Source organism: Fukomys damarensis, unplaced genomic scaffold (assembly GCF_012274545.1).
Source record: "Fukomys damarensis isolate Sample0158 unplaced genomic scaffold, DMR_v1.0_HiC HiC_scaffold_30, whole genome shotgun sequence".
In the NCBI taxonomy this organism is placed as follows: domain Eukaryota; kingdom Metazoa; phylum Chordata; class Mammalia; order Rodentia; family Bathyergidae; genus Fukomys; species Fukomys damarensis.
Window position 1 is genome coordinate 28,476,713 of NW_022900942.1, and position 19,409 is coordinate 28,496,121.

The 19,409-nt window shown below is 36.1% G+C and overlaps 1 protein-coding gene across 2 annotated transcripts in view; it reads right to left on the reverse strand.

Annotated features, from left to right (window-relative positions):
- The window catches only part of Wdr7 (WD repeat domain 7), a 351,633-nt gene that overhangs the window by 49,320 nt on the left and 282,904 nt on the right, over positions 1 to 19,409 (reverse strand). For both annotated transcript variants that reach the window (XM_010611541.3, XM_010611542.3), the window contains one exon: positions 14,131 to 14,230. In XM_010611541.3, the coding sequence (XP_010609843.1) occupies positions 14,131 to 14,230 (100 nt within the window). The remainder of the gene's footprint in view (positions 1 to 14,130; positions 14,231 to 19,409) is intronic.

The following is a 19,409-nucleotide window of genomic DNA, read 5'->3' on the forward strand; positions in this document are numbered from 1 at the left end:
AAAAAAAAAGCACTGACATCACCCTTAGTTCTCCTGATTTTACACTCTTTTATCATACTCTGGAGTTTTCCTCACAGTATTTATTTTAAAATGCAATACTTTCTTTTGTTGATAATTATTATTTTGATCACCCTCTTTACTCAGAGCTCCACAAGGATGGTAAAAATTATGTTTTGCTCACCATTTTATGTCAGTATCTGGCACTGAACCCACCACTAATATCTACTGAACAAATGCAAGAAAGTGAGGCCTGGAAAATCATACACCATTATGCTTTGGGCTTCTACCCAGGTTCTGTGCCACTGCCAGAGCCTCTGAAATGCTAAAGTGGTCTGTGGGTGCTAGCCACAACTTGCAGGTGGGGAGCAATCGCCTTTGGAGGGAGCCACTGCAAGTGATGCCCCTTCATGTTAAAAATAGCAGATGTAAAGAGGATAGCCCAGAAATCCCAAGGGGTCTTCAGGGCTGAAATGTGAGTACCTGCAAACAAAACTAAACCTCCTCCCCTTCTCATCATGGCCTTGAGCCAGAGAAGAGCTTCCTGGAGGAGGTTACTGAATCCCTTCCATGTTGTTTGGAGCATGTATAACCTTATGTTGAGGAGACCTTCTATGGGGCTTTGGTGGAGAATGGCCCTGACTGCTAGTAGGTCCCTTGATCCACAGCAAAATACTGGTGCATAATTTCTTTTAGTGAATTATTAGGGATACAGTAGCAAACCAAAGCTTAATATTTCCCCAAATATAGAAATACCTCATGCCTTGAAATTTTACTGGTTTCATGACTAGAAAAAACAAGGCAATCAAAAATATTCTCTTGCATCTGTGGAGGAAGCATTTATTTCCTCAAAATACTTAAACAGAAATACATTATTTTAATAGTATATGGCACTAGCATTATAGCTTAAATACTTAATATTTGTTGTTGGCATATTATCTGAAAGGATGCTACAGCAAGAGAGAAGATCTTACCAAACTGAGAGAGAGATCCTGAGACTGGAAAATCTTGAATTCTGTGCTACATCTGAGTAGGTGGAGAAAGAGTCCCAATTAGGGACAAAGCTACAAAGGGTTGACCAGATACTGGTGATTTTTTAAGTACATTTTCTCAGTGATTTTATCTCACAGAGGCTCCCTCCTGTTGTAATTTGAAGAACAGAAAAGGCATTTTAAAAAGGTGACTGTGGTGAGAAAGAAGGCTATGTGTGTATTCAGCCTTACTCACTTAGAGGTCTGGCTGGAAAAATTAACATTAACATAATAGGAAAATTCTCAAATGCAATATGAAAATGTACGGATTCTAGCTCCAAGTCAGCTCAGGATAGTGAGATAAATTTCTGGATAGAGAGGAGTCACTAAAACCTTATTAACTAAAATCTCATGAAGTTAGGCAATATTATGAAGCAAATATGGGGGCATGTAGATCATCATTTCAAATATACATAAGTATTTACCTACATGAGTATTGCATAAACATAAAATCATTGTGGGGGAACCTGTGGTGGGTTTTTTCCCTCTAAATCTTGTGTGTTGTTGCTACATTGCTTTTACAATGATAATACCAAAAATAAAATGCACTCATCCAAAGGCTCCATTATCAGTCTACCTGACTCTAGATCTAAGGAATGTTATTTTTCCTTGTTTTAAAACTGTTTGATTTCATAGGCATTGAAAACTTAAATATTAGTTCAAGGCAACTCAAACATTATGTTTTCTTCATAGTAGTAATTTGCTATTTTACTGGAAACCTAGAGTCTCCAACCTCTAGTATGCTTTAGAATTATATAGGGGCCACTCTGGAAATGCAGATGTCTTGGGGATTCTGATTCATGGTTTGAGGTAGGAGGAATCTATTTTGAAATTTACTATGTGATTCTAATTTGCCACTTGGTCTGGGAAGACCAATGCTAAATGACAATGGCCAGTGAATTAAAAAGATTTCCTAGATAGTTGGTGCCATTCATGGAGTACTAAACACACATACATCATCATAGAAAAGTGATCTTGGCTTTATATTGTAATTAATGATTATTTCCCCTTGAATGGGGTTTGCAATTTTCAAAAGCCCTTTCATATAGTTCTAAAAAGCATCTTACTTTTCTGGTTTTATTCTCTTGTTTTGCAAAAACAAGGATGTTAGGGCTGGGGATTTAGCTCAGCGGTTCAGTGGCCTGCCTCACAAGCACAAGGACCCGAGTTTGATCCCTGGTACAAGAAAAAAAAAACAAAAAAAAAACAAGGACTTTGGATGATACTGTTTCTTTCAACTAAAAAAAAAAAAAAAATGTGCCTGATGCATAATAGGTACTCAATAAATGTTTCTTGAATGAATACAATACATGTAAACATTATTGCCTCATAAAAGCCACGCAGAGTAGATTTGGGTAGTTTCAGTAGATTTTTAAAAAAACTGTCTTATACCTAACCTAGGCTCAGAAAAGTTAATAACAAAGTTGGTGAATGGGTCTAAAACTAATTTCCTGACTTTATATTTGGTGCCCTTTGAGAATGCTTTTTACAGAATTCTTCCTGAAATTTACCGGATTGTGCTGGGTCAAGGGCATTTTACACACTTGTGTTTTGTATTCATACCACTACCAATGAATGACAAACTGCTGTATATGTATAATGGCATGTAAGTTGTTACCTTCTTCTTTAACCTCTGTCTAGTAGAGAGGCAGTAATTCCAGAGACTTGATATACTTATCTACAAGTAATAAATCCATGTGAGTTATAGCTGTGTCCTTGTAGATTTACAAGTATAAGTTTTAATTCATCTCTGACAACACATTTACATAAATTACAGCAACACAGTAACAATGCCATATGCCAGTACTCTCACCTAGAGACATCCGAGAGGCTTGGGAATCTGGCTTACTTATTCCTAAGAGTACAAAGGAGTGCTTTCAGTATATGTGAGAAAGAAATGTGTAATTTACTGTGCTAGCCTATATATCTAGATATCTAGATATCTAGATATATATGTTTTCTTGCTTCTGTCATTCCTTTGAAAGTCAACTATGTTTTCAGTATTTTTTCTGCAGTAGTGAATAGTGTAGATTAAGGTGTCACTTTTGGGAACAACAGAACCGCATAAATAAACATCCAAAGGAATGAAAGCTGATTACTTCACAGCATCTATTTTATCATCAAATGTGGTTGTTTAACAGCTGACCCTGAAGCAGCTGAGTGGGGAGGGTTGGAGGCCCTGTCAGGTTTGCAAGGGAAACCTGTTCTCTCCTCTGAAGGACATGATGGGCCTGGGGCTTCGACTTCTGAGTAGGGTGTGGGAAGGAGTCAGAGCCAAATCTATTGGGCTTACCCTGCATTCTCTGTTTTGGTTTAGAACTACCCCGCCCCCCGCACCGAGTCTCACGTGTTTGGAAGGTGGTTGGATCATGGGGGTACTTGTACTCATCCGTGGACTCATCTGTTGATGAGTTCAGTAGCTGAATGTGCTGTTAAGAGACAGGGCCTCGTTAGAGGTGGGTCACTGGCATTGTCCCTGGAAAAGTGTATGCTCATCTCCCACTTCTCCTTCCTGATTCCTGGCTGCCATGGCTTGAGCACCTTTTACTATATCAAGCTCTTCTACTATCCTGTTTCTACCTTGGAGCCAGCTGATCATGGACTGAAACTATGAGTTAAAAAAAACCTCCTTTAAGTGATGGGTAGCAGGTATTTTGTCCTAGAAACTAGAATGTGGCTCATACATTCTCTCACCCAGCTCACTGTTGCTGTATGACGAGCAGGAAAGCTGAGACTTTCAGTAACTTTACTAGCACCCTCTACTTAGTTTTAAAATGTTTCCTATTGATAAGAGCTTTGTTCTTAGACCAAGACAAAAGTTCTTTTAGATTCAGACACCTAAAACTGGACTGTTCTTTGAAGATGATTAACCAACTAACTCACTACTACCATTACTATTTAAAATGTAATATAAATTGAAATATCTTACATATATCAGTTTGATTAATCTACATGGGGACCTAAAGTTATTTCTATTTTGCAGGCAAACAAGCTGGCTTCAAGAAGCTGGTAACTTGATCTAGGCCTCAAAAGGAATACGTGGAAGGGCAAGTAGCCAAACCCTCTGCTATGAACCCTGTCTTCCTACTTTAGAATACCCCAGGAAACCAGTTACCAAGTTCCCATGGGCAGGCAAGTGTTGGCTGCCTTCCTCAGGCCAAGCCCCTGAATTTGAGGAAGATGATGGCCCTCTCCTCTTGCAGAAGGTGAGCTGGATTAGCCAGTATGATTCCATTCCCATGCCAGCAACAGGCTCAAATGTGGGTAAGTGATGCAATTTTGGTCAACAAGATATGAGAATGGGCTTTTTAAAAGGGTGTATTTGAATTTAAAACTTCCCCTTGCTGTCCAGCACAGGATCCTCTGCATGGGTGGCTGGCTTGGTGGTAGCTATCTTGTACCCAGAGGTAGCCCAGGCAGAGAGGCCAAGACTGAAACAGTTTCCTAGAAAGACTGGCGTCTGTGGGAAACCACTGGGCTACTTACTTCACTAGCTACATCTGGATACTTTGTTATATTAAATAATAAATTCTTCAACAAAGCCTGTTCTGTGGTTTCTATTACTTTTTAGTTGAAATCTCTAATTACAGCCTTTCCAAATAATCCTATAATTTTTATATTTTAAAAATTCTTTCCTGCATCTAAACTTTCCTTTTACATATCTTCCCAACCAATTTTTAGCCATTTTCATTTCATTTTTCTCAGAAAATGCTTTTACATCATTATAGCATCAACTTATATTTTTACTTAGTGTATGTACTCAATATACTTTCTTTTAAAGCTCACCTAAATCTACCTGTTCTACATTACAATTTGTATTCTTTTTCTTCATGAAGCCACTAGAGATGCTAACCAAGCCCTGACCCCGTGGCCCTGGACTGTCACCACAGCCTCCAAGAGCAAGCTTTCAGTTCATCTTCCACAGGGTTGATGGTGACTTTCCAGAATAGAGTACCTCAACCTGTTGCTGATCTGCTCAAAACCCTCAAGTGGTTTCTCTGAATGTAATGCTACGCATTTAGCACTGTATCAATTTGTGCACTCTAAAGACTTGAAAATCGGCCACCAACACCGAAAAATTGAAAGCCGTTAAAATAAAAATCCAAATTTTCAACTTAGCTTAAAAAAAAAATCAAGAGGGTCAGGCAATCCTAAGTCCACAATTGCAAATGACACCATATGCTAGCATCTAAGACCTGACTGACTGGTCTCTTCTTTGCAGCACAAAGCTGACTGGCACTTCATTCAAAGCTTAAACTATAGTGTTATAGAAAGAGCCAAATTGAGACAGTGATTTATTGGATGGCACTATCAAGGGTGGAAAAATTTATTTATGCTACCTTCTTGGTATCTGTAGCATTTGACTTTGTTACTAATGACCCCAAGACACCAAACTGAAGCGTGTCAGGGAAGGCTCACCATCATTTTACCCTCCTAAATATCACCCTTCATCCCTATCCTCCTCTATCACAGTTGTGCACCCCTGTACTCTTTTCTAGGCAGAACAGAAGCCCCAGTTTCTGAAATGCATCGGCAGCTAACTGATGTTTCTGAGCCTTGTCGATGCTTCAATCTGTCCCTGAAAAGGTTTCCTCCTGCATGTCTGCCTGCAGAACACCCACTGAAGGATCTGCTTAAACACTGTTCTTGGCTGGGCATGGTGGTACATGTCTGTAATCCTGGCACTTGGGAGGCTGAGGCAGGAGAACCGCTGTGAGTGCAAGGCTAGTCTGAACTACATAGCGACTGTATCTCAAAATAAATAAATAAATAAATCTGTTCTTTATGAATTTCTTCCTGTTCTTGTTCTCTATCTTCACATGGTGTCCCCCACACGAGGGATGGTAGTGGTTGGCAGGTTTCTCTCTGGTAAGTCCACTCACTATTGCTCTTACCAGCAGAGCTCTATGCTAGTTGTACTTGCCAATGTAAACATGGAGCTGGATTAAATATGTAATATGTAAAATTATATAAGAGTAGGAAGAAGGCTTTAAAAAAGATATATGTACACATAAAATTAGGTATAAATGTGACCGCTATAAAAGACTGGGCAAAGCACAGAAGTCTAGGATTATATTCTAAGATTGCTTTGTAAGAATCTCTAATTTTTCAATCCACTTAGAGAAACAGAAATTGGCATGTCTTAGCAAGAAAGAACTAAAGTCACTGACCCAATATGGAAACAAACAATCCTTGGTCCCATATGAGAAGGGATGGAAAATAAAATTATCTTTACAGGACTTAAAATGAAATGAGCAACACTTTTTAATAACTGAGCAACTTCTGAGGCTGACTTTATTGGATCAAGGCTTTTAGGTATCTGTATATGTTCCTCTTCCCCTATTACACCTGCTGTCCATCAGAAGCTCTATTGAGAGAAGTGTTAGCGGATCTTGCTGAGACCCTTTAAATCACCATCCACATCTCTTTACAGCCAACAATGAATTAGACTCCTGTCCTCACTGCACATGTTTTAGCGCATTCAGTAGTCATATGTATTAAGTGACCAGTATGCCAGAACATGTTTAAATACTTTACACATTGAAAGAGGACATAAAGAATACAGGGCAGTGACTGAAGCATGAATTCAATGTATAGGTTTTCATTCACAGATTCAACCAATGGCAGAATGAAAATACTGTTAAAAAATTGGATCTGTGTTGAACATGTACACACTTTTCCCCTCATTTTTTCTTGATAATATAACTATTTATATAGCATTTACATTGTATTAAGTGTTATGAGTAATCTAAAAATGACTTGAACTTTGTGGAAGGATGTGGGTAGGTTATGTGCACGTATCACGCCATTTTACATAAGGAACCTGAACATCTGTGGATTTTCGTATCTGTAGGCAGTCCTGGAATCACCTACCATGTTACTCCCCTACGTAACATTTCCAAATTTTGTGGACTACATCCATGTGGAAAATAGCCATACGCACACACACATATACATTTATGCTTCCTTTTTTTAATGGTCTTGGTGGGGGAAGAGGATGACTGAGAAATGGAATGGCACTGAGAAATATAAGCAAAATGATGTGAATGTTAAGAATCACAAGCAATTTTAGCCTGCTTGATCCATTTGCAAACATGTTAAAATGTCTGCTGTAACTTTTGGGTTTGTAAATAGGAGAATGGTCTGTCTTACACATTTCCAATTACAGGCCCTATTAAGGATTTCATTTTCTTTCTTGATGCAACTTTCTTGTATAGTGATGTTCAAAGTATAAGCACTAATATAAGAAGTACTGAGTGGGTATTGGGGTACATAAAACAAAATAAAAATCCTCTATGCAGTTCAAATATTATTTTAAAAAGTTCAAACTTTCAGAATAAACGACAGTCTAATTTCAAGCACTGTTTCAGATATCTACTTCTTTTCCTAGATGTCCTTCTCTAAATAGCATTTCACTTTTAAAACAGAAAGATTGTTAGGTAATTCTTCAACAGTGCCAGAAAGCCATTGTCTTCTCCAACCATTCATCTTATTGTCACCCCGATGCCATATTTCTAGTTGTTGCTCCAGAATGTCATAGGAAGCACCTGCCATAAAACCAGCTGCTGAAAAGAGCAAAAAGAAAATACCTAAAATGTCACCGTCTAAGTACTGTAGTCAATTCTCACTGCAATTTTTGCAATCACCACATAAGTGCCCTGGATGTATAAGCGTTATAGACTTCTGCTCAGTGAAAACTGTGCCTGAAGCTTAAAACTCAGCCTTAAAGAAACATCAATCTTACTGTCCACAAGATCCCTGAGGCCCATTGTTCCTCCTAACTAGAAGTAAGATCTGTTATTTTTAGAGAGAAGAACACACTGTTTTCCAAACTTCTATTAATATACGTGTGTTTGCTGAAATTTCTGTTTAGTCTTGAATATTGGCTTTCTTTTGGAGTCTAGCACCTTCGAGTGCTTGCCAGGATTAAGTGTATTATAGAAAACTACACTGGTTTATTTTCAGATAATGCTTTAAATCCCACACTGAAAACAACTTCACATTTTCCATGCCCCTGTTTTCCTAAAAAGAGTATTTTAGTTAACGGAAAATGTCGGCATTCAATTATTTCTTTAACATTTTGCTCACTTTGTATAATTTATTTACAAAATCTGTTAATGATTTAGCATTTAATAAATCACAAATAAGAATATTCATGCTTACAGATTAGAATAACTTTTTCACATAAAGTCTGTGTAATTCCCAGTATAATGCTGACTTGAAAACTTTTATATTACAAACCATTCCCAAGAGTGTGAGCAAAATATCTCTGAAGTTGCTTACAAGCACACTTCCCTTACGCTTCCTGGTCTTCTAGGCTGTGCATATGTGTCGTCTTCTGCCTGGAATATCACCTTTGCTTTTTCCCTACTTTGCCGGAATCCTTATTATTACCACCTCTGTTCAGACGTGCTCCCTGTTAGGGAATGCTTCCTCACTAATTCTCCCCAGACAACTACACGGATCTGGGCTAGAGTCCCCCCTGTGCTTCCCCTGAACACTGAGACTGTCCTCCTTGAAACTGTTCACTCTACTTCAATTGGGGGTGTCTGTTTTCCATACCAGGAAATGTTCTTTGAGGGTCTACTCATTTATTTTGCGATCGCTTGTGTATAATATGGTTTATATTTATTTTATGATTGCTTGCATATACCAGGGTATCTTATGCAAAGAGGAGCCATCCTAAGATTTTATTTATAAACAAAATGAATAATAAATCATAAATAGATGAAAAAATAGTCTGTACTCCTTTTACCATGTCATATTTCTCATTTTTTAAAATTCCAGACTCAGGCATTTTAAATTTAACCAATGTGAGTTTTATTGTGCATCTACTATGTACCAGATACTACAAATATGGGACTTTTGGACCAGATTTTATAAGGAACTTAAGCTTTTTAATAATAAAATTCTTTTAATAATTTCAGACAGAGAAGAAGTCTTCAGGCACATGTTTTTGCTCTCAATATCATTGTTTTTTCTTCTTCCTTTTTTTTTTTTTCCCCTACTAGTGCTTCACCAAGCATGGTAAGAAAGTATCTAGGTTTACCAAAGTGGATCAGGAGTGTTGTACTGTACTACAAACTTTGTAAGTACAAACTAGCTAAGAGATTAAGAAAATCTTGCAATAGACGTATTCAAAACGGACTGGAAATCAGTGAGACAGGATGTTAGGTCTGCCAAACCAAAGGCAAATATTGCTAATGGGGAGATTTTCATTCTTGATTTAACCAAACAAAAAACTACAGAGCTCTCTAAGGGAGTCATGGGCTCTAATCTGCCAGCTTAGTAAAAGCACTGTCAACAAAAGTTAAACAGAGGGAGTTAGATTTTTTTTTTTTTTTTTTTTTGGTAGTGGGAATCAAACTTGGGTCCTTGCGCTTGTGAGGCAGGTGGCAGAATCCCTGAGCTAAATCTCCAGCCCTACATTTTTTTTTTTTTAAAGTAAGTCAAATTCAAGTCAGGTAGTATATTCCTAAATTGCTTCGCAGGTACCAAGTTAAAACTGAAGTCAGCAGCAAAGAGGATTTTAAATGGTGAACTGCATCCTGTCTCTGATCTTCACAATCAGCAGAGACCTGGCCTAACACCACAGGCAAGACTGCTTTAGGAAGGAAGTCCTCACATGGCCTCAGGCAGCCGCCCTTCAACTTTCTACCAAAGTAGTCCCCACTGACAAAAGTGACCTATTAGCCCTAGAGTCCACAAATACCTCAAGTTTATCTTTAAAATCTCCTAAAGCTAAAATGATTTTATTATAGTGAAATGTATTTAAAAGTTTATTCTAACATAATAATAGTCAACCTTTACTGAATCCTAACCACACAAGCAACCATTGAGCTCAAAATTTTACACAAATTACATAATTTACTTCCAGCCCAGACTTAGGTGAGGCTCCTTTGAGTCCTCTGCTTGAATAGGCCTGACCTTGGGCTAGACCTTGGACTTCCCTCTCAGACCTTGTTGCATTCAGTTTGAGCAGGAATCCTGTCAGTTTAGAGACTCCCCTACCCTTGGGTATCTGACCACCCTGGGCTGCCTTCAGCAACAAATGTGTTTTACCGGAAACTCCTCACTCCTGATGCTTCCTCAGTAAATTTTCTATCTACTGACCCCACCCTGGTTCATGGTTATAAATTCCCACTTGATCTTGTGGAAGTCAGAGTTGAGCCCGATCTTTCTTGCCCTTTGTGAGATCCTGTTGCACTGGACTCTATACTATCACCATGGTCCCCCTGGCATAATGTCTGCCTTACCATCTTCAACAAGTATTTGGGTAATTTTTTCTTTAATATTTCACAATATTAGGTGCCATTTCTGTTAATGTTTTACAGATGAGGAAATTTCGGCTCAGAGAAGTTAGGAAACTTTCCCAAGGTCATAAATCTAATAAGTGGTGGGATGGGATTCAAAGATGCATCCCTTTGTAATTATTCTTAAACATTATATTGCATTACATTTAATTGCCTTTAAAATAGTTATCCTGTTATCTCAGTCAGGGTCAGTAAATCTTTACTGTAGAGGGACACAGTAAATCTTTTAGGCTTGCAGGTAACAAATAGTGATCCATTGCTACATACAAACTACTCAATTCTGCCACTGTAACAGATAATATGTGACTGAATGAGCATAGCCGTGGTTTAATAAAACTATACATATAGTTTTATATATATCGGTGCCAGGGATTGACACTGGGTCCTTGCACTTGCAAGGCAGGTGGTGGAACCACTGAGCTAAATCCCTGGCCCTAAAACTTTATATATTAAAACAAGAAGCAGGCTAGATTTGGGCCATAGTTTGCCAAACACTTATATAAGTGAAAATTCATGTTTCACATATGCCATATTGAGTTTATGGCTTTGCATTATTTCCTAATCTAGTTAGGAAACAACGAACAGGTCCGAAGAAAAGCTTTTTTTTTTTTTTTTTTTTTTTTTTTTTTTTTTTTTTTTTTTTTTTTTTTTTTTTTTTTTTTTTTTTTTTTTTTTTTTTTTTTTTTTTTTTTTTTTTTTTTTTTTTTTAAGATAGAAGCAAATGCCAAAGGATAAGATAAAGGGACTTAAGCTTTCTTTTATTCTTTACCATTCAATCTAGCAACAACAGGGGACCCTTCAGTCCCTGCATTATGGCTTCTCTGACTCTATGGAACATGGACTTCCCCATGTTGGGCTCCACTCAGCCTCTGGCAACCTTTCCACTTTAGCTGTGAACTTTCTCTCCTCCTGCATCTAGGTGGTTATGCCTTGTTTTTCCACCCAACTGGGACCCTCTTATAGCCATATATTTTCTAATTATCTGTTTTGGGGTTTTTTTTTTTGTTGTTTTTTTTTGTTTTGTTTTTGTATGTGTGTGACATATCTCTATTGTCTTCAGTTACGCTAGAAAAATTTTTCCATTCTCTGCATGTGGTTCAAAGAGATTCCTCAAGAAATGCTTTACTATATCTTAGTTAAAAATGATTTACCCTCTAAAACACCATTTCTAAATATGATATCTATACTTATTTTCTCTGAGCTGTTGTTGGCTCATTTATTTCAAATATCATAATACTAATAAAATAGCTAAGAGTCTCATTTAAGAGTTCAATGTTACTGGCTATAAATGGTAACTGGAAAGAGTAGTTTGGATTAATTTAGATGTTTAGCTTTGTTTCCATGTTCTGAATGAGGGAAGGAAAATTTAAGTTTCTTTTTCACATACAACTGGAAGGTGAAGGCTATTTACCTCTACAACACTAACGATAATTCTGGGTGCCAAAATTAAGTAGATGAGGTGGAAAAAAATCATAGAGACACCAAACATCTGAATATACTAAAATGGTGTATAGAAAATGAAATATGAATGGCATTCCACATTCTTTTTAAGAAAAATTGCCTTCAATAAGTATAGCTCAAGTACCTCCACTGAAAAAAAATAGCAGGTATTCAAGTTATTACTACCGCACATTTCCAAGATCATCACCTAGACCATTTACTAGAAGGAAAAATGGAAAGCGCTGTGTACTTAAGTGCAGCTTGGTCTTTTCTCATGAGTGTGTAACTCTCTATTCTCTAACTCTTCTTTAGATGGGCTCCGTGCTCAAGGTGGCTCACTTCTTTGCTGGTGGCAATTGTGTCTCATCTGTTAATAGAATCTTCTCTAGATTTTCTGATTTTGTCTCTTCTTTTAGGTCTTTATCTTGTAGATATTTGTGACTCATTTCTCTCAAGTTTGCCAGCAATAATGTATTCCAATGTGTAAAAGTCTAAAAAAATTGTGTGGTTGTTACCAGACGTGGGGAGTAGGGGAAGAGGGAGGTGGGGAAAGGTTGATCAACGGATTCTAGGCTTCAGTTAGATAGAAGTAAAAGCTCTAAAAAAATAAAAAAATAAAAAAGAAGTAAGAAGCTGTGCTAGGCTACTGCACAGTGCATAACTAAGATAAGAATAAGGTGATTAAAGCTCTGATAATGACACCTGCTATACATTTCAAAAAGCTAGGAAGATTTTCAATATTTTCTTCATGAAGAAACAATGCTTAAAGAGATACATATTTACCTGATTTAAATCTAACACAATGACACATGTATTGAAGTATCACATGGCATACATCAATACCTGTATAAAAATAACAACTTATGTATTTTTATGTATCAATTAAAAATGATTTTATTTTACATTTTTTAGAAAGGGGAAAACTCAAGAAATTTAAAAAATGCTAGTTGAAGAATCTGTGTCTCTTCTAAAAAAGCATTATAGTAACATGCAACTTAATCTTTAAACAAGCACTCAGAGTGGTTTCACTATTATCAATGAGAACCCAATTAAAGAACATGGTCACCCAATGTGGTGGTGGGAGGTGGGCGGAGGGAGTTATCACACACACTGACAGAATTCCATAGACGTACAGTGCACACTCACACAGGAGTGACTCGAGGCACACACAAAGATGTGTTTAACATTCAAGCTAAATTTATCTGATCCCTAAAAATTTTAGACCCAACACTTCTTACCATGTTTTAGAACTATGTTGTGGCAACCTCTCAGGAAATTTTTTGGAGGATTAGTTAATAATTTATTAAATTTAAGAGACACTAAAATTTTAACCACATCCTTATGAATTTCTTCATAACCCTTCCGCAACTTGCTAATACTACAACATTGCTGAATAATCAGCATTAATAATGTTAAAATCAAACATAGGAAGCTATGACTTGACACTATATCATGAACATTATGATTTTTCCATAATCGTGGTGGAGCCTAGTCCTGGTCTTGTCATTCACTAACAGTGTAAATCTGGGATAAGGCTCTGATTAAAGCTCTGAGCTACAATTCCTCTGTATATAAAGTTGGATTAGACTTGCCCTATCTACTCAACAAATATATTTTGAGATTTAGGCAATCAAGATAAAAATCGAGATGATTTAAAAAGTAATAATAATAAGGAGGGGCCGGAGATTTAGCTCAGTCTTTCCGCCACTGCCTGCCTCCAAAGTGCAAGGTCCCAAGTTCAACCCCCAGTACCAAAAAAGAAAGAAAGAAAGAAAGGAAGGAAGGAAGGAAGGAAGGAAGGAAGGAAGGAAGGAAGGAAGGAAAGGAAGGAGATAGAAAAACTATAAAAGGTAATATATTACTTGAAGGAATATCAAATTACATTTAAATAGAGCTGTATTCAATGCTATTGTGGTTTCTTTTTTTAAAATGAAATATATTACAATTAAAAACCAGTTACCATCTAAATAATTTTACATAGACAGAAAATTAATTTTTGTCCCATCATTACATCAGAACAAGGCACCATCAAACTTTTTTCAGAAAACACACAGCAAAAATAAGAAAAGCAGAAAAAATAAGAAAATAAGAGATACATTGCAGAGTCATTTGAGAGTGATGCGAGCTCACTCCAGGCACTGTTGGGAACCATCCGGCAGCGCTTCAGTCCCAGTGAATAAAGACAGTGGGGCTCTATATTCTTTGAGTCCTTCATTAAACTATTGATCCCTTTAGCATTATCCATAATGTTCCAGCAGCTCAGCATGTCAACTGGTGAAGTGCTAGTCTCCCCCTCCTTTCAATAACTTCCACACTTTATGGAGAGGAAGGCACAATGATTTATTTACCTGACATTTTCCAGTCCGGATGTCATACAGGGCCACTGAACCATGGCGTGCTCCAACTGCTATTCTGTGACTCCGCTCATAATAGCTGACCATGTAGAACCTGAATTGAACATTTCACAACAAAAACAAAAACAAAAACCCAGGTGAGATGACCTGCACGTGGAACTGGATAGGAACACACCCCAGAGATGAAAGCCAGTTCTGCTATGTATTTCTAAAAACATGTAACAAAGACTTCAAAACTCTTTCATTTCAGTAATTTTAAAAAATCAACTGAAGAGAAATTGATGTAAAACATTATTAGGTATGTTAATAATTACCTTCAGTAGAAAACAATTCATAATCCACAAACATCCTTAAATTTTTTTGAACAATAAAGTACAAAAAAGATGATTAAATCTAAAAATACAGTTTTGTGACAAAAATTTAATTATATTCTCATGGCTTATTAATGTAGCAGGTAGCAAAATACGCTTTCTAACAGATGATCACAAAAGGCTACATATATATTATGCCTAGGGTCTTTTAGTAATGTAGAGTGAAACTAGAAAACTATTCACCAGAAAAGTTATCTTGCAAATTCTCTAGATTTTCTCCACAATTACCAGTTTATTTAAATGATGACTCGGGCTACAGGCAATATGAATAAGCACTTTTGGTACTTATTTTGCATTGCATAAAAATAGAACTTAGGGAGGATGATTTGAAGGTATAATAGATGATATATCATTTATTTTTACTTTCTCTAGATTAGTTCTCATGGCTGGATTAAGTATTTGAATTTTTCATCTATGTTTTTTCACACTAATTTCATGTACATTGATCGAGAGTCTGAAAGTAAGAAAAAAAAGTGTTAAAAGTATAAATTACGTATGATTTTATATCTGCAAATAATTTTAATTTACACTTTCCATTCCCTTGTCCTATGGTCTCAGTGTGAGTTGTGCAAGTGAACACATGGCCTACCCTAAATATTTGTGACAATTTCATCAGTTCTTGGATACTTCATTGTTGTTTTTACCTCTGCTTCCATATGACCAAACTTTTCTAGTTTTTTTCTTTTTTTTAAGTGAGACGGGGAAAGTAAAACATGACAGGAAAAAGCATGTCATTTCTCTAATGCTTTCTTAAGATAGATGTAGAGTAAAAAACTACTAGGGCATTGGACAACATTCTGAAATTCTAGGAAGAGAGGCTGAGGGGTACAAGATGATGATCAGGGATATTATGACGAGGTTATTTTGTCATCTACAGACATTACAGAGCACATACATATTTCATAAATCTGAAAAAGAAACTATTACATTTTAAGATTTTTGGTTATCAAGTAATGGATTAAATGATCTTTGGTCCAATTCCCTAAACCTCGCCCAATGACCGACCCTTTCCTATTAGTGGAAGGTCAGTGCTTTGTTTCCATTTACATGGAGGATACTACAGAATGCCTGGCTGGGTTTTGCTATGTGAGGAATACCATTATTCTCCGTGTATCATAAGGTGAGGGAAGGAAGGGTATGGGGAGTTCCTAAAACAAATTCCTCAGTATTAAGTGTTAGTAATAGGTCAGTTTCACAAAGCTTTTCCTGGCAAAAGTACCATACTACTCTACCGTGACAAAGTGGGAATCAGCATTCAAAATCTAATGTTCTTATATTTGAGAATGTAAATTATTTAGAAGAGTTTTTTTTTACTGTTTCATTATTTGATAATTACAGTGGCCCAAATACTTGGCAATACTGTATTTATATCTATACCAATATTGACATCTATCTTTGTATACAAATACCCACATGTAATTTATATACTATTAGAGTAACATATATTTTAATATCAAACAAATATTTTAACAAATATTTATTCTATGAAGGTTAATGGCCACAGGGAAATAAAATTTGCACTAGTGATTTCCCTTTTATTTGCACATATTTAATAGCCACACTACCAAAATTCTTCTGAATACTGAAAAAATTTGAAATACAATCTTTTTCAAAATAATCCTTTTCAAAACAAAACATTGATAAAATACATTTTTCTGGACAAAGTCTTAGTTATACTAGAATCTAGAGTTTTTGTTACATTGCCCATTTGATATGCTCTGGATAGCCACTTCATCCTTCTATATTATCTAGAAATATCATTACTTATGGGAGAAAAAAACGGATTAAGTTTATTCTTGGCATCAAACCTTTAGTCTGCCTGAAAGGACCATATATTTCAGGTCTGCAGTCTTCATTTTTTGCAATTTACTACTAGACAAATGCTTCAACATCAGAAGGAATCTTGGACAGTGAAGGGTTTATGGCTAGGTTTTTTTTTTTTTTTTCATTTTAGGATATCTTATTTAACTCTTTATTCTTGACTCTTCTGACAGAAATCTGTGGCATGTATGCAGTCACTTCACAAGGGTCACTCACTATGGAGAGGTCTCCAGGGCCCCCTACCCCAAGACTACTCTCCTCTGAAACCAGCTCATTTGCGAGCACTTAAAATAAAGGATGGTGAACTATGCATTACTTGCCCACATTTCTGAAAGTAAAGGAGTATCAATAATAGTGGTACCAATAATAGTGGGGTTTTTTTGATACCAGGGGTCAAACTCAGGTCCTTGTGCTTTCAAGGCAGGTGGTAGAACCACTGAGTTAAATCCCTGACCCCGTAATAGTTTTTTTAATACTCTTCTAGTCTTGTTCTAATCCCACAGGAAAGTCTTGTGTACTCTAAAATTTGGGTTCTCAGAGTCAAGATTTATGTGTGCTGAGTGTCTAGAAATGGAACCTTAGTGTTTAGTTCATAATGATGATAAGATGTCATATTGGTATCATTTTTTGGACAAAAAGTTGATAAGCAATCTTTCAAGTTAGCACAACAGCTCTTCTCTCTTACTAGTTGGGCCGAAAGGATACTCAGTTAAGTCAGAGAAGATACTATTAAACAAGTGAAAGCGTAAAATGTATTTGAGTAGTATTATAAAATATTTATTTTTTGTTGTTGTTGAGGCTAAAGTGGTCATGATCCAGAAAGTTTAAAATCATTGATCTCTACAGTTTTGTTATGGCCCACGTACAGCCAAAGTGATCCCTGTCAACCACGAACCACATTACCTCTCTCTTCTGTTCACAGTCGCCCTTCAAAGCCCAGATACTATGCGAGTAATGTCTCCTCCTCATCCCTTTGCTCACTCTGCTCTAGATGTAGCAATCTTGTACTTTCTGCGACATGCTCAGAGGGTTCCTACTTTTGGCTTTGACATTTACTGCTCCCTCTGCTTGAAAAATCTCACCAGCCAAATCTCTGTGTTACTCAGGCTCTCCCTGCATATAAATCCCTGTTTTAAGGTTATCTTGATAAGATACCACTTCAGGACACCTTATGTATACAGCAGCCCTTCTCCATTACTCTTTAACCCAATATACTATTTTAAAAATTATACTTCTCACCTCTAAGATACTGATCTTAATTTTTTTGTTGGTAACTTATTTTCCTCCACCAGATATTTTTGTCTTTTAATGTTATATAAATATGTAAATATAGTACAAGCAAACGGGATGGAACAAGAAATTTAATGAATAAGAAGATAAAAAATATTATGTTTATCCTTCAATGACTACTGTATAATTTGTGCTAATCATAGATTTTTTTTAAGATGAATGAATATTTTATAGAGCCTGAAATAATAGATGAGCATAGAAAAAGAAACAAAACTTCTCAAAAAAGACAGAAATCAAGGTCCAGTAAACTTTTAAAAATGTATTTTAAAAAATGTATTTTAATTTCAGATAACTCCAGATTTATAAGAAATTAGCTATTAAGGCCCCTGAAGTTTGGGTACATTAGCATGACACTAACAACTACAAACCTATACTCCCTATTTCTATCTTGGGAAATGAGAAAAGATTACATGGGCTGAAATTCAAGAAGGCAAATATAAATAAATAATGTTATACACAATGAAATATATTTTCAGTATAAATGTTCTAGGAATAAAAGTTATTCAAAGGATTTGTCAACTATCACCACGCATAAATTTCAATTAACATAGTATTATCATACAAAGCATGAGTTAAAAGAAATATTCCTTATTCATCATTATTAAACATTAACTAGGTTATTGGGGAGGAGTGATACAATCCATTTCCCCCAAGCCACAATTGTGACTCCAAATATTCAGAAGCAATGGGTGTGCTCACACCCCCAAAAGGGATGGCTTGCAATCTGAAATACAAATATGAGTCGGACCCATTCTGGCATACAGTTTACTTTACAGCAGATCAGTCTGTTCGGGAGTTTACTAAGTATCTAGTACCCAAGATTCCCAATAGCTGTCTCTATTTTCAGTTCCCTGTGAATTGACAAACTTTAAATCATTATTAAAAATGGCTTTCAAATAAGAGAAAATGTGCCAAATTTTAAAAGTCAATTTAGAAAAGATAGAAAAAGGAAAATATGCATCTTTACCAGTAACACAATTTGGGAGAAAGGAACCTATGAAATTGCTTTTACTCTGACTCTGGTAATCTCAATGATCTGAGGGTGTTAAGTTACACCATATAGCGCATCCTTGAGCATGAATATGTAGCAAGAAACATTCTTGATTAATTCAAAATTAACCCCTAGCTTAACATGAAGCTACTTTAAATTTAAGGGACTATAAAAATGGGAATTAATTATCTTTTTCCCCCAAATACATTTTCAGTTCATTAACTATAGTGACTACTAGCTGCAGTTAAGATTTACATACTATGTATGTATCAGGCACAATTGTTACTTTTGTACATGTATCTTTATAAGTAACTGAGGTATTATGAACAATTATTATTCTAGTTTTTAGCCATGACTCAAAATGCTTCACAAACATTTGACTGATTTTCTTCAAAAAGTAATAAGGTAAAATGTACTTGCAAAAATATGATGACCACAAAAACACATATATAGAAAATGTTTTAATTCATATATAGGTTTTCTTTCTTTCTTTTCTTTTTTTTTGGTACCAGGGATTGAACTCGGGTCCTTGTGCTTGCAAGGCAGGCACTGGAACCATCGAACTAAATCCCTGGCCCTATAGTTTTAATCTATATATTGATTTAAAGTAAATCTTCTACATTGGTATAGGAAAAGACTTTATGAACAAATCCTCAGTAGCACGGGAACTAGCAGAAAGAATCAACAACTGGGATCTCATATTACTAAAAAGCTTCTGTACTTCAAAAGAAACCATTAGCAGAACTAAGAGACAATCTACAATGTGGGAAAAAATTTTTACCAGCTGTACCTCAGACAAA